Source organism: Electrophorus electricus, chromosome 11 (genome assembly GCF_013358815.1).
Source record: "Electrophorus electricus isolate fEleEle1 chromosome 11, fEleEle1.pri, whole genome shotgun sequence".
Classification (NCBI taxonomy): Eukaryota; Metazoa; Chordata; class Actinopteri; order Gymnotiformes; family Gymnotidae; genus Electrophorus; species Electrophorus electricus.
This window is the reverse complement of record NC_049545.1, coordinates 4,899,064-4,915,874: the sequence shown is the minus strand read 5'-3', so window position 1 is coordinate 4,915,874 and position 16,811 is coordinate 4,899,064. Positions and strand designations below refer to the sequence as shown.

Genomic DNA, 16,811 nt, shown 5'->3' with positions numbered 1-16,811 from the left:
TCACTCTAGATTTATGAGGTACACACCCCTTCTAAGACGTTCGTTTCATTCGACTAATAGTTGGCGATTACGGCTGCGGTAAAATATTTCCACGATAACCGTTTCCGTTAAACCTCCAAAAACCACTGGCCGCTCACTATAACTTTTGGAGCTAGGTCAACTGCCAGACTCACCAAGGGAACTGAGCTGCTCAAGTGGCTAAAGCGGCACTCTAAACAAGAGCCGTCATTTGGAAGGATCTCTCTAATAGGGCTTTAAGTTTACCTGTATAATATCCGAAAAAATTATATTTCTAAATATTAATCCAAAATGACACATTTTATATGAACAACGTTATCATTTTGATGTAGAGATGTAAAGGGAAATTAGTTCAAATGTGTAAAAATGTTAACTTTTTTATTTTTTTTTAGGTCAACAGTGCCCTCATTTGGTAATGACCACCAAGTGCTTGATATTCCCTAAATCAATTTTGGAATGTTGTGAGAAACCTGTTGATTGGGATACCTAAGTGGTACCCATTTCTCCACTAAAGTTTAAATAATATGGCGTAAGAACAAGAAAAGCAAACCCTATACATTTGTGTATATTAGCAATATATTTTAAATAGAAAATTTTGTTAAAGTAGCATACCAAAAATGTAAAATAATTTTGTTACTTGACATGAATTTCATTTCATAACAATAAACATCGATTTTCATTAAAAAGGAAAAAGCTTTTTAAAATATTACAATACTGTATGCTAGGTCACAGTAAAAAATAATTACACCAGTTAAAAAAATTAAATGATTTCCTTTCATGGCTTTAAGTGATACTTCTTCAAATATTGATTAATTTTGAGGAATGACATATACAATGACATTATTTTGTGAAGAAATGTGTCATAGTCTCTGCTTCAAATAATGCATTTCTGTACACATAATGTTGTGTAGGAGCTGATGGGTGTTGTTGGTTAGAATGTTTACAGGAATGTACACAAACAGTGTGTGTGTGTTTCAGACAGGTTCTTCATCAAGCAAAGTGCGCGCACACACACACACACACACACACACACACAGGAATTTAGATACAACAAAACTCAGTGTAATACCAACTGTAACATCTGTTTGCTTTGACAATACCCAAATAAACATATGTCTGTTATTTCCATCATTGTTTCTTTAACCTTTATCCTACTTGGCAAATTCCTGTTTCTGCATTTCTTGCAGGAAAGCCTGCTTCTCCATTAGTTTGCGGAAAAGCCCATCTCGGTTTGCGAGGAGCTGGGCATGGCGGCCACTCTCCACCACGCGGTGCTGGTCCAGCACTGCCACAGAGTCTGCGTTCTGGATGGTGGAGAGGCGGTGGGCAATGATGAGCACTGTGCGCCCCTCCATCAGCCGCTCCAGAGCCTCTTGCACCAGGAACTCGTTCTCTGCATCCAGAGCACTGGGTGTCAGAGGCAGGAGAAAAACAGATAAGGCTTGAGCTAGCTTACCTTATGATTGTGATATTTGTACATATATTTCAGGTAATCTTGACCCAAAGTGCTGCTCAATTCCAGAGCTAAATAGTGCTTGTGATGAAAAGGAACAGAAGTGGCTGAAGTGGGCCAACACTGTCAAACTTGGCACTCTTTGTTGCTGGAAACCAAATCAAATTCACAACCAGTCATTTCATTACAAATAAATAACAGGTTTGAAACTGGGTGACCTCAAAGTTCACAGAAATCAACCTTTTAGGGATGACTTATACACTACCTGGCCAAAAAAAAGGTCACCACCTAGATTTAACTAAGCAAATATGTAAGTCTCCCATTGGATAATTACCGCATGGGTGATTATGTTTCAGCTGGCAACAAGTTATTTAACCCAAACTGATGCCGTGAGTAGCTTCTCATTTGTTAATCAAACATGTCGAAAGACACATCCTGTGGTCGTGGAAAAGATGTTAATCTGTTTCAGAAGGGTCAAATTATTGGCATGCATCAAGCAGAGAAAACATCTAAGGAGATTGTTGAAACTACTGAAATCAGGTTAATCAGGCTCAAATTGTGAGAGTGGTTCAGGGAGCACGAGACATCATTTTCACACATGGATTGGCCACCACAGAGTCCAGACCTGAACCCCATTGAGAATCTTTGGGATGTGTGGAGAAGACTTTGCAGGGTCCAAATCTCCCATAATCAATACAAGATCTTGAGGAAAATTTAATGCAACTCTGGACAGAAATAAATGTTGTGACGTTGCAGAAGCTTGTGGAAATGATGCCACAGCGAATGTGTGCTGTAATCAAAGTTAAAGGCCGTCTAACGAAATATTAGAGTGTGACACCTTTTTTTTTGGCTAGGCAGTGTACTATAAGTATAGTTTAAAGCCCTACCCAGCATGTTTATTTACGTTCTCTGTAAAGAATTTAATGCATCTTAAATTTACTTGCACTACTAATACTGTTATGGATCAGTGCTGAATATAATCAGTCCTACAATCTAATGGAGCATACAATAACTCTGTTTAAACAATAGTGGTTTTACAAATACTTTGTGGCTTTAAAGAGAAACAATAACTTTTAGAACAGCAAAACTATAACTATAGCTGAAATGCCTAAAGATTTACAAGCAGCATGATAAATGACACAAAACTCTTAAACAGGGTAGTGCATTTCCTGGTGTTATTAAACAGTATGCCTAAGTTTTTCATTTTATCCAATGAATATCTTTCAGGCTACAGCCATTACACAAATGATTATCTTACCTTGTGGCTTCATCTAATAAAAGTATTTTGGGATTCTGTCAAGAGAAAAACCTTTTAGTTTTGTAAAGACAAGTAACACAAAAATGTATTATGGAAAATGCTGAAGTCAAAGCATAACCTTCAATAAGGCTCTTGCAATAGCAATTCTTTGTTTCTGTCCACCTGTTTGTGCAAGAAACTGATTAGTGATTCTGGATGGGTTTGTCTTCCCATTAACAATAACGGTGTACATATAGCAGAGGAAAAATGTCATTTGTGTCAGTGGGGCCAGAATATTAAATAAATTGTTGAATGACACCTGCAACCACAAAAATGGCCACTGTCTAAACTGGGGGAAATAATAAAAGCATATTTGTTTTAGTACCTGACAGTAGCACTCCTTTCTCCCCAACCACAGTGTCAAAACCTTTGGGAAAGCCCTGAATGAAGTCGTGTGCATTAGCTATCTGAGCTGCTTGGAGGATTTCCTGTGTTGTGACCTGACTGGGGTCTGTTGCTCCATAAGCAATGTTCTCAGCAATGGAGCAGGAGAAGAGTACTGGCTCCTACTCAGAAAACAGAAAAAGTAGGGTAAAAATATACATTCTAACAAAATAGTAAGAGTTTAAGTTCTCTGTTTGAAAATGAGCCTGAAAATAAATGTAAATTAGTCATAAACATTAGTCTGAAAACCTAATACCTGACAATCACCCTGACAATCTATAGTTGCAATGTAACTATGATGTATTTGGCCTGTGGTTGTGCTGTGCTTAGTTTACCTGGCTGACAGTTCCAATATGACTCCGCAGCCAATAGGGATTCAGATCTCGAATGTCCCTGCCATCTATAGTTACCATACCTAAGTCAGAGTAGGAGATGAAATAAAAACAGTCTCTGCAATGTAACCTCCAACCCTGATTTCAACTCTTCCAGTAGTGAAGAGTAACTAAATAGACCACCTCACCTGAATCAGGGTCATAAAAACGAAGCAGGAGAGACACCAGAGTTGATTTTCCAGAGCCACTTGGTCCAACTACTGCCATCACCGTGCCAGCAGGTACAGACAAACTCAGGTCCTGGAAGGTGGGGATATCTTTCCTTGTCGGGTAAGCAAATGACACATTACGGAACTCGATGGCCCCTTTCAGCTGCTCTGGTCTCAACACAAGCCCCTCTGAGAGATAAAAGGCATACATGGTTAAAGAGACTTCCCTAACATAAAAAGAAAATGCTTGCAAAGTATTTTAATATAACAAAATCAATTTTGATTGAAAAAAACATAAGAGAAACATATAATGAACCAGATATATTGAATAGTTACACCTACCATTGAGAGGAAATTCAGGCTTCCGCTCCATCAGTTCCCAGAGGCGAGTACCAGCACCCAATCCTTTCATCAGCTCCGAATAGAATGAGCTGAGGCCTTTCAATTAACAGCACACAAATCTAACTTCTAATTACAGCATACTATGATCTAATTGTACTAGTACTGGAATACATACACTGTAGTGATAAGTCTTCCCATATTTTACTGTGCTAAATTCACTGACCTACACCAAATTAAATTTGGACATAAGAATTTAAACTATTGTGATATATCTCTATTGTATATTTACGAGAAGTAATGCCTGTTTACATTTATGGCATTCAGCTGACACCTTTATCCAAAGCAATTTACAATTATGACTGAGTACAACTTGAGCAATTGAGGGTTAAGGGTCTTGTTCAGGGGCCCAACAGTGGTAACTTGGCAGCGGTGGACCTTGAACTGGCAACCTTCCGATTACTAATCAAGTACTTTAACCACTGTATAATAGTTCATATTTACCAACAATGCTGATGCCCACCCAAAAAGCATACATGAGGAAGGAGGTAAGCTCTCCCACAGTCATGTGATCACTGGCCATAAGAAGGCCACCCTTGTACAGCACGCTCAGGATTGTAATATTTACACTGAGGCCCATCTACACACAGAAGCACAAATTAAAGACAATTCTTTGGTGTCTGCCACATACAAAATCCTTCAGTTAGCAGTCAACTTAGTGCATTTTAGAGCAGAAAACAATGTGAATATTTAGTTGTAATAACAGATTTGTTTAATAACATACTCACTAAAACTTAAATATGTAGAGAAAATTGCATAAGTAAAAAAGAAAGACTCACAATACCAAGTAAACCAGCATCAAGCAGAGCTTCCTTCTTTGCCAGGTGAAGGACATCCTCCACCTTCTCTACATATTTCTGCACTTCTGTCAGCTCTTTGCCAAACGCCCGAACTGTCCGCAAGTTACTAATCTTCTCCTCGGCTAGCTATTGAATACATAGAAGTGCATAAAGAGATAGCCTTGGTTTATTTGACCTTTTAATGGTATGGAGAGACATGATAATAATCTGCCACGAGAATGAATCAGTAGAGATAGACAATGCTAAAAAATGTAAAAATATAAAAATGTAAATAGAACATATAAAAATATAAAGATAAAAAGATAAAAATATCTAAAAATATAAAGATAAAAAAGCATAAATAAATGTTTTTGGAAGTGTTCACCTTTGTAGCACAGAAGCAGGCTTACTTGCAGCAGCTAAATCAAAATGCACAAACAGATGTTCCTAACCTTGGTCGTATCTGCCAGGGAATCCTGTATACGCTTGGATATGGAGAACAAGTACCTTCCATAGATGACAGCCACGCCCGCCATGGGAGGCACAATCATCAGGACAAAGCTAGCAAGATTGGGTGACACATAGAACTGAAGAGAAGGAAAGCGTGAGTGAAAAAAGTAATCACATCTGCAATCAGAATAAAAAAAGAGAATGTTTGTGTCTATTCTCGTGTCTCTGTGTTTTAATACTAGAACTATTCAGTAATAGTGTCCTTCTTTATTTGATAAATAATAGAGCAGCTACACAAATGTGCTGTTTCTTACACAAATTTGACATATTTTGGAATCCAGAGACATGCTGCAATGAAGAAGTGCTATAGTCATTTTTGGGGATGGCATAAGGAATTGGAATCAACAGTAAATGTGGAATAACTGGAAGTCATTCAACAATACTGAAATGAGAAAAATATTGAGTGTTTCACAAAACCAAGCAACCAACCTCATTTCAGAACTGCAATTATTGCTAGCAGTTAAATCTATCACACACTGAAGGAAATTAATATTAAGTGACAGCAGTGAGTCAATCATGGTATTTGTTTGCATTAGTATACTGCTCACCATCATGCTGACTCCGACCACAGCCTGAGCAACTGACCGAAGTCCATCAGACATGTTGTCAGTGAGCACACGTCCAACCAGAGCTGTGTCTGCTGAAAGGCGGTTAATGAGCTCACCGGTGCTAGTTTTATCAAAGAATCCCACCTCCTGCCTCAAAATTGAGGAAAAAAGGGATTCACGTACGTTTCTCACAATCTGCTGCCCTGTAAAAGCCATCACAAACAAGACAACTTCAGAATGCATTCAATTCAAGCAGTGACAATACTTCAAACCTCACTGATTCATACACATTTTAAAAATGTATTGTGAAAATTCAACAGATGGAAAAAACCTGTTAAACTTTTCTTGAAGTGTCTTAAGTCTGATGCAGAGGGGGGTTTATGTTGAGAACTTCACCTGAGATGTTTATGAGGTAGACACGAGCAGCATTGGCAGCCCCCCCACACAGGAAGACCCCTGCTAGCATGATGCACAGTGAAGTCAAGGAGTCATTAAAGTCTGTAGATGAGCTTGTATAGATGGTGTCAATCACTTGTCCAAAGAAAAAAGGAGCAGACATGGAGACTGCGCTGGAGACGACCAGAAAGCCCACCGCAGCTGTCAATATATTTGGATGTAAGCACAACCAACACAACCATCAGCACGTTTCAGTGAAGTGCTTGAGAATTTTACAGTTTGTAAAAGTAGTGTAACCCAGCTAATATTAAGTGCCTCCTGAATGTTTTTGGAGAATCAATGTTGCCTTATAAGTATTCTATAGTGGAAGAATAAATGATTGCTCAAATTACAACAAAAACATAACGACGGAGAAGTCGGCCATACCTGTTAGCCTAAGGCGCTCTGTATTAGCAAGCTGCATCAATTTTCTGAAATCTGATGGTATCTGTACTGGCCTGTTGTTGGTTTTGACGTTATTACCAGTTCCCACATGCTGTGCAGCTTGCTTAGAGCCCGCCGACGTACTGTAGAAAGCAAGCACGTGCCTGGAGTGTCTCCATACATCCCGGGAAGCAAAGGTCACGCCATGCTGGATGCACTGAATGCGGGACGTCACTGTCCCGACATACACAGGTAGCAAACATCCATCAGACGGTTCAGCTCCACTCTCACAAGCACGACTTTTCCAAGGTCTTCCGATAGTCTTAGGCAACTGATAATAAAGTCTTTCTGAGCGGCGACAGGAAATGTTCCATTGTTGTAATAGTTTTCCAGTAGCGAATCTTGACATTTTAAACATTATTATATAATGGCGACTTGCAAATAAAATAACGACTAGATGTCGTTTAATTCACTTTTCTATCCCAGAAGAAATGCTATTAAGTAACTTGGCTAGAGCATAAAACTCCCTAAAATCTGATTTGTCATTCGTGTAGCGTGCAAAACAATACACTTCTAAAAACAAATGAATTCTGACAGCAGTGTTAAATATTATAAACGAAAACTAGAGAACTAAACTGAAAGTGAATCTTAAATTTGAAAGTAAAAGCAATAGCCGCACCAAAGTAAGTCAATATTTTTCAGACATTTCCATACATTCAAGATTCATCGATTCAGCTCGCTGCAATGACAACATAGGTAGCAAGATTCGCAGACGTTTTTGTATATGGTTAGATGATTAGTTATCTAGCTAAATACACTTCACCCATAATGTTTGTAATGCTGATCTTAAAAATCCACAGATAGTGTCATTAACCGTTCTCGAGATGGGACGCTTAACAACGGTCTCTTAGACTTTTTCTGCATATCACCTTCATGATGTTTTGATGAGTACGTAATGGCATGTAAAAAAAACAAAAAACAAAAAAGTAATAACTGCAGTAGGCTAACTAATGCAACGGAGTACAAGGTTGAAAATCGCAAGAGTTAGACGTGCTAATCAACAGCAGGAGCACGTGTGGAGCGTTACAGTGTGTGTGGTATCCTTGTGCTCTCGATATAAATATATTTAACGACTTATTACATTTGCACTCACTTGCGATCTATATGGCAACATTGTATTTAACAAGGAAAAGGTGCTGTCTCTGCTCTAACCATCAAAACCGAGCAGACTAGACCAAATTGTCGAGCCTCGGACAAGGTTTAACCGTTGTCAAGACTGTTAAAATAGCTTTAACATTTTCTTTTAGAAATGGATGGTCCCTCTCATAGGAATGAATAAAAATCCTGCTTAAGTTCTGTTAGGTGTTAAAGCCAATTTTATAGAAGCGGTGCGGTACTTGTCAGCTACTCCGCGACGCTCGCTATTTTACACCGGACGCGACTAACCGCTGTAATCCGTGTGTAGAGACACAGTTAAATATATTCTCGCATTAACAACGGGGATGGAGATTAGATTTACAGTTGTTTACCCCCGTGCAAACTATAATAAAATGTCTGTTACCAACAGTACCTGCATTTTTCCCAGCCACAATCCAGCGGCTGCTGTTCTGAGAGGTTTTGTCAGTTTTCCGTCGAAAAGTTTAAATACCGATTGTTAGAAATTCTCTACAATTCGACTCCCTTTTCTGTAAAAAGATTTCTTTTTCTAACTTTTCTGCAAATAGTTCTCTCTTCCTCTTTCTCTCTCATGTCATGCTGTCTACTTTTAGATAGGAGCAAGGCTATGATACATGGCCTGGCGTTACTGTCTCCTAGACACCGCATATCATGTCTGAACATCATGTCTGAACATACTGCACCAGCTATGTCATTTACATATTCTGCTTACTCATCAGTATTGCTTTGCCATCTATATATTTTCATGTATCCCTGAATAAAGTCAGAGTCTCTGACTCTCTGTGTCACTCATTCTGAGAAACATATCCCAGGGCCCTGAACGAAGATCAGCCAGACACAGGCGAGACAGACAATGGGACCACACAGACAGCTTTAAGGAAATTAGGAAAATTTTCCCTGACACCCATAAATAGTAAAAACTAAGACAAGTTAACACTGGTCTAGACCTTTGTCAAGGCTTGTAGATATTTATGCTTGTTATGACCCTGTCTAGGCTGGGAGGCCGTAATATAGGGTTTGAGTGTAACAGCGATAATAATGAATAATGGAATGCAAGCCAGACAAACAGGATGATGGCAAAGGTCAAGTGTATTTACAAGTTTTGGTGCTTGGAAACAAGAAACTGGTGCAATAGCATCTGGAGTGGTCCAGGCCAACACAACAAACAAAACCACACTAGAAACAAAAAGAGAACTGACTAAGCTAACAAAAAGAAACATACAGTGACTCCCCGGCTATACCACCAGTATGTAACTACTATATATAGGACAATATATACAAGACATAGATCACCCAGCAACCAAACCAATAAGGGGCAAGCCAACCTTAAATCAAGGAAAATGGAAAATCCAGTCATACACACAAATCCAAGCAATCACAATAGCAAAATGCAGAAACACATCAAAACACTGGCAACAGCAACATCATCTCTAACAAACCCTAAGATGAGCCCTTCTTCTGTCCTCTTCCTGTTATATGGTTCTTTGCTCACTAGAAGTCCTGGTATGGATCAGGACGGGGCACACTGGAGAGTCAGAAGCAAAATATGGAACACAGGGAAGACAGACACACACAGGCAGATATAACAATGCTGCTAACTAATAACCAATAATAACTATTTTCTGTTTTGATTATGGGCTTAGGTTGTATTATGTAGCTCAGTGGATATGGTTCTTGACTTGTAATTGGATGGTTGTTGGTTCAAGTTGCCACTGTTGAGCCCCTGAGCAAGGCCCTTAACCCTCAAATACTTGTTGTACTCAGTCATAATTATAAATTTTTGTGGATAAAAGTGTCAGGTAAATATAGCAAGAATACTTTACTGTATCTAGGTGGAAACTGCTGGTTTGCCACACACATGAGCTAGCTCTCACTGGTTAAAAGGATAGACTGATTAAAGCTACACAATGTACATTTTTGACGGACTATATATACATATGCCTATAGCTTTTGGTGAATTGGCGACCTACCTGGCGGAAATGTGTAATTGCGCGAAACTTACGGAAGAACATTTTGTAGTGTAGATTTTGCTGCTTTGCATTTCCCCAAGTGGATTTAAAATGACAATTAATAGCGTGTTCAAGATTATTGTTCAAAAACACAGACCATTATATTGAGAAGTAAAATCAATAAAAAGGTTGTGATTACCAAGTTTGGAATGTTGTGCGAAACCTGATTGGGATACCCAACAGATACCCATTTCTCCACGAAGTTTAAATAAAATGGAGGGAAAAACCCCCAAAACATACCATGTAAATGTGTGTAAATCAGCAATATATTTTATATAGAAAATTCTGATAAAGTAGCAAGCCAAAACAATTCTAAAGCTAAAATAATTCTATTACTTGAGATGAATTTCATTTCATAACAATAAACCTTTTTTCATTAAAAAGGAAAAAGAAACATTGCTTTTAACAATATTATTATAATACTGTATTCTAGCCCACAGTAAAAATAATTATTCCAGTTTAAAAAAATAATACAAATGATTTCCTTTCATGGCTTTAAGTGATACGTCTTAAAATATTCATTGATTTTGAAGAATGACATACATTATTACATTATTTTGTGGGAAATGTGCTACAGAACAGACTGAGCCAATATAGGGTCATAGTCTCTGCTTCAAATAATGCATTTTTGTAGACATATTGTTGTGTAACAGATGATGGGTTTTGTCGAGGGGAATGTCAGAGATGTCGTGTGATTTTTAGAGCAGTCTCTGACTACAGAAGATGCTACATGCCTATTTGACTTGTTTCTGCATCCTGATCATTAAGAATATTTTTATTGTATGATATATTGTAAAATATTCAGTCAACTACTACTATTCAATAATTAACATCTCCAATGATTAGGCAAAAAAAACAACAACAAAAAAAACACACCACCACCACATCAGCACATTCCTGTTATAGCGTGGCAGTGTCTAGAAAAAAACCCTACTCTTTATCGTGTGTGTGTACGTATACATACACACTCTGTATATAGGCACTTAGATACAACAAAACTCAGTGTAATACCAAGTGTAACACCATTATCTATTTGCTTTGACAATACCCCTATAAATATATATATGTCCATTATTTCCATCAGTGCTTCTTTAGCCTTTCTCCTACTTGGCAAGTGCCTGTTTCTGCTCATCCTGCAGGAAAGCCTGCTTCTCCATTAGTTTGCGGAAAAGCCCATCTCGGTTTGCGAGGAGCTGGGCATGGCGGCCACTCTCCACCACGCGGTGCTGGTCCAGCACTGCCACAGAGTCTGCGTTCTGGATGGTGGAGAGGCGGTGGGCAATGATGAGCACTGTGCGCCCCTCCATCAGCCGCTCCAGAGCCTCTTGCACCAGGAACTCGTTCTCTGCATCCAGAGCACTGGGCGTCAGAGGCAGGAGAAAAACAGATAAGGCTTGAGCTAGCTTACCTTATGATTGTGATATTTGTACATATATTTCAGGTAATCTTGACCCAAAGTGCTGCTCAATTCCAGAGCTAAATAGTGCTTGTGATGAAAAGGAACAGAAGTGGCTGAAGTGGGCCAACACTGTCAAACTTGGCACTCTTTGTTGCTGGAAACCAAATCAAATTCACAACCAGTCATTTCATTACAAATAAATAACAGGTTTGAAACTGGGTGACCTCATAAAGTTCACAGAAATCAACCTTTTAGGGATGAATTATACTGTAGGTATGGTTTAAAGTCATACACCACATGTTTATTTAAAGTTCTCTGTAAACAATTTATTGTAGCTGGAATTTAGTGCTGAATAACTATATATTTTAGTGTTTAAGTATCAGTATCAGTGTCCTACAATCTAATAGAGCATACAATAAATCTGATGTAAACAGTAGTGGTTTTACAAATGCTTTATGGCCTTAAAGAGAAACTATAACTTTTAGAACAGCAAAACTATAACTATACCTGAAATGTCTAAAGATTTACAAAAAGCATGGTATATGACACAAAACTCTTAAACGGGGTAGTGTGTTTCCTGGTGTTATTAAACATTATGCCAACGTTTAAAATTTTATCCAGTGAATATCTAACAGGCTACAGCCTGTTAAATGATTATCTTACCTTGTAGATAAATGATTATCTTACCTTGTAGCTTCATCTAATAAAAGTATTTTGGGATTCTGTCAAGAGAAAAACTTTTTAGATTTGTGAAGATAATACCACAAAAATGTATTATGGAACATGCTGAAGGAAAAACAATAAACTACCTTCAACAAGGCCCTTGCAATAGCAATTCTTTGTTTCTGTCCACCTGTTTGTGCAAGAAATTGATTAGTGATACTGGATGGATTTGAAATGTCAGCCCATTTACGATAATGGTGTGGTACATATAGGACAGGAAATTTTTTAATTTGTCAGCAGGACCAAAATGTTGAATAAATTGTTGAAGGAAACCACAAAAGTGGCCACTGTCTACACTGGGGGTCTGATAAAAGCAGATTTTTAGTACCTGACAGTAGCACTCCTTTCTCCCCAACCACAGTGTCAAAACCTTTGGGAAAGCCCTGAATGAAGTCGTGTGCATTAGCTATCTGAGCTGCTTGGAGGATTTCCTCTGTTGTGACCTGACTAAGGTCTGTTGCTCCATAAGCAATGTTCTCAGCAATAGAGCAGGAGAAGAGTACTGGCTCCTACTCAGAAAACAAAGAAGAAAAGTAGGGTAAAAAAATATATACATTCTAACAAAATAGTAAGAGTTTGCAAATTTTAAATTCTTGGTTTGAAAATGAGCCTGAAAATACATGCTGAGTATGTGAATTAGTCATAAACATTAGTCTGAAAACCTAATACTCAAATCTCCCTGACATTCTGTAATTGCAATGTAACTATGATGTATTTGGCCTGTGGTTGTGCTGTGCTCAGTTTACCTGGCTGACAGTTCCAATATGACTCCGCAGCCAATAAGGATTCAGATCTCGAATATCCCTGCCATCTACAGTTACCATACCTAAGTCAGAGTAGGAGATGAAATAAAAACAGTATCTGCAATGTAACCTCCAACCCTGATTTGAAGAGTAACTAAATAAATAGACAACCTCACCTGAGTCCGGGTCATAAAGACGAAGCAGGAGAGACACCAGAGTTGATTTTCCTGAGCCACTTGGTCCAACTACTGCCATCACCGAGCCAGCAGGTACAGACAAACACAGGTCCTGGAAGATGGGGGCATCTTTCCTTGTCGGGTAAGCAAATGACACATTACGGAACTCCAGGGCCCCTTTCAGCTGCGCTGGTCTCAACACAAGCCCCTCTGAGAGATAAAAGGGATAAATGGGTAAACCGACTTCCCTAACATAAAAAGTAAATGCTTGTAAATTATTTTATTATAACTATATCATAAGAAAAATCATAAGAAAAACATATATTGAACCAGATATATTGAATAGTTACACCTACCGTTGAGAGGAAATTCAGGTTTCCGTTCCATCAATTCCCACAGGCGAGTACCAGCACCAAATCCTTTCATCAGCTCCGAATAGAATGAGCTGAGGCCTTTCAATTAACAGCACACAAATCTCCAATTTCTAATTACAGCAAACTAAGATCTAATGGTACAAGTACTGGAATACATGGTCTGTAGTAATATGTTTTCCCGTATTTTTACTGTGCTAAAATTCCCTAACCTACACCAAGTTAAATTTGGACATAAGAAATAAATTATACTGACAACTATTGTTAGATCTCTATTGTGTATATATATGAAAAGTAAGTAATATGTGTTGTTCAGTTTGTGCAGAATAGTTCATATTTACCAGCAATGCTGATGCCCACCCAAAAGGCATACATGAGGAAGGAGGAAAGCTCTCCAACAGTCATATGATCACTGGCCATAAGGAGGCCACCCTTGTACAGCACGCTCAGAATTATGATATTTCCACTCAGGCCTGTCTACACACAGAAGCACAATTTAAAGAATATTTAAATATTTCTTGGTGTCTGCCACATACAAGCTCCATCAGTTAGCCTCAATTTAGAGCATTTTAAAAAGCAGGACACAATGTGCATATTTAGTTGTAATAACAGATTTGTTTAATAATTTACTGTCTAAAACTTAAAACAAGTGGAGAAAATTGAATATGTAAAAAAAGAAAGACTCACAGCTCCAAAGAAACCAGCACGAAGCACAGCTTCCTTCTTAGCCAGGTGAAGGACATCCTCCACCTTCTCTACATACTTCTGCACTTCTGTCAGCTCTTTGCCAAATGCCCGAACTGTCCGCAAGTTACTAATCCTCTCCTCTGCCAGCTATTGAGCACATACAAATGCGTAGAAAGACATGATAATAATCTGTTATGAGTATAAAATCATTAGTGATAAACAAGTTTTTGGAAGCATTCACCACAGTAGCCCATGGCTTACTTACAGCAGCTAAATTAAAATGACACAAACAGATGCCTCTAACCTTGGTTGCATCTGCCAGGGAATCCTGTGTCCGCTTGGATATGGAGCGCAAGTACCTTCCATAGATGACAGCCATGCCCGCCATAGGAGGCACAATCATCAGGACAAAGCTAGCAAGATTGGGTGACACATAGAACTGAAGAGAAGGAAAGCGTGAGTGAAAAAAGTAATCACATCTGCAATCAGAATAAAAAAAGAGAATGTTTGTGTCTATTCTCGTGTCTCTATGTTTTAATACTAGAACTATTCAGTAATAGTGTCCTTTATTTGATAAATAATAGAGCAGCTACACAAATGTGCTGCTTCTTACACAAATTTGACAGATTTTGGAATCCAGAGACATGTTGGAATGAGGAAGTGCTATAGTCATTTTTGGGGATGGCATAAGGAATTGGAATCAACAGTAAATGTGGAATAACTGGAAGTCATTCAACAATACTGAGATAAGAAAATATTGACAGTGTTTCACAAAACCAAGCAGAAAAACACCACCTCATTTAAGAACTAAGCTTGAAGTTAAGTCCATCACACTTTGGAGGAAAGGAGCATTAAGTGAGTCAAGCATGGCATTTGTTTGCATTAGTATACTACTCACCATCATGCTAACTCCAGCCAAAGCCTGAGCAACTGACCGAAGACCATCAGACAAGTTGTCAGTGAGCGCACGTCCAACCAGAGCTGTGTCTGCTGAAAGGCGGTTAATGAGCTCACCGGTGCTAGTTTTATCAAAGAATCCCACCTCCTGCCTCAAAATTGAGGAAAAAAGGGATTCACGTAAATTTCTCACAATCTGCTGCCCTGTAAAAACCATCACAGACAAGACAACTTCAGAATGCATTCAGTTCAAGCAGTGACAATACTTCAAACCTCACTGATTCATACACATTTTAAAAATGTATTGTGAAAATTCAACAGATGGAAAAAACCTGTTAAACTTTTCTTGAAGTGTCTTAAGTCTGATGCAGAGGGGGGTTTATGTTGAGAACTTCACCTGAGACTTGCATGAGGTAGACACGAGCAGCATTGGCAGCCCCCCCACACAGGAAGACCCCTGCTAGCATGATGCACAGTGAAGTCAAGGAGTCATTAAAGTCTGCAGATGAGCTTGTATAGATGGTGTCAATCACTTGTCCGAGGAAAAAGGGAGCAGACATAGTGACTGCACTGGAGACGATCAGAAAGCCCACCGCAGCTGTCAAGAAATTTGTATGCAAGCACAACCAACAGCACATTTCAGTAAAGTGCTTGAGAATCTTTCAATTTCTAAACATAGTGTAACCCAGCTAACATGCAGTTCATACTGAATATTTTTTGGTGACTCAATGTTACCTTATAAGTACTCTTTAAAAGTGGAAAAATAAATGATTGTTCAAATTACAATTAAAAAAATAACAAAAAAAAAACGACTGAGGAGTCGGCCACACCTGTTAGCCTAAGGCGCTCTGGATTAGCAAGTTGCAACAATTTTCTGAAGTCATCTGATGGTATCTGTACTGGCCTGTCGTTGGTTTTGACGTTATTACCAGTTCCCACATGCTGTGCAGCTTGCTTAGAGCCCGCCGACGTACTGTAGAAAGCAAGCACATGCCTGGAGTGTCTCCATACATCCCGGGAAGCAAAGGTCACGCCATGCTGGATGCACTGAATGCGGGACGTCACTGTCCCGACATACACAGGTAGCAAACATCCATCAGACGGTTCAGCTCCACTCTCACAAGCACGACTTTTCCACGGTCTTCCGATAGTCTTAGGCAACTGATAATAAAGTCTTTCTGAACGGCGACAGGAAATGTTCCATTGTTGTAATAGTTTTCCAGTAGCGAATCTTGACATTTTAAACATTATTATATAATGGCGGCTTGCAAATAAAGTAACGACTAGATGTCGTTTAATTCACTTTGAATCATAATTTCTATCACATCAGAAATGCCATCAAGTAACTTCGCTAGAGCATAAAATTCCCAACGCAATAAGCCGCTAGTTGATTACATTTGGCAATGGAGCAACATCTGACATCCAAGCGAAATGTGAACCCAGTAATTGTTCGGTTTTGACGGTTTCTGAACATTATCTGTTCATGACAGCTATACACCCAAGTCTTTCGTCGTTATCGTCGCGGTTATCTTTTCGTACACCCCAGCCAGTCATCGACAGCGCCCCAGTGTCACAGAAATACGTTAAAGTCACGCTACCTATCTAATATGGCATTTGTGTAGCATGCAAAACGATACACGTCTCAAAAACAAATGAATTATTACAGTAATGTTAAATATTATAAACTATAACTAAAAAGGTGACCCCGGCAAACGACCTGCAGCTAAAAGCACTGAAGTTCTGAAAGTTAATGCTCCAAAAGCAATGGCCGCACAATAGTCATTCAAAAAATTTTCAGACATGCCCATGCATTCAAGATTCATCGATTCAGCTCGCTCCAATGACAACATAGGTAGTAAGATTCGCTGTTTTGTTATATTGT

General features: G+C 38.8%; 1 protein-coding gene across 1 annotated transcript; it reads right to left on the bottom strand.

Annotated features, from left to right (window-relative positions):
- Positions 1-389: 389 nt before the first annotated feature.
- Positions 390-16,722, bottom strand: abcb10 (ATP-binding cassette, sub-family B (MDR/TAP), member 10). The gene is made up of 26 exons (XM_035531603.1): positions 15,760-16,722; positions 15,327-15,527; positions 14,931-15,133; positions 14,337-14,471; positions 14,033-14,179; positions 13,687-13,822; positions 13,331-13,426; positions 12,975-13,184; positions 12,802-12,881; positions 12,384-12,564; positions 12,142-12,185; positions 12,020-12,054; positions 11,040-11,292; positions 6,752-7,214; positions 6,326-6,526; positions 5,930-6,132; positions 5,324-5,458; positions 4,872-5,018; positions 4,537-4,672; positions 4,036-4,131; positions 3,673-3,882; positions 3,488-3,567; positions 3,094-3,274; positions 2,848-2,891; positions 2,730-2,764; positions 390-1,425 (listed from the first exon to the last, which is right to left on the bottom strand). Exons 1-26 carry the CDS (start codon positions 16,175-16,177, stop codon positions 1,170-1,172), a joined length of 4,326 nt encoding a protein of 1,441 aa, XP_035387496.1. The 5' UTR covers positions 16,178-16,722; the 3' UTR covers positions 390-1,169.
- Between the last annotated feature and the right edge of the window lie 89 nt (positions 16,723-16,811).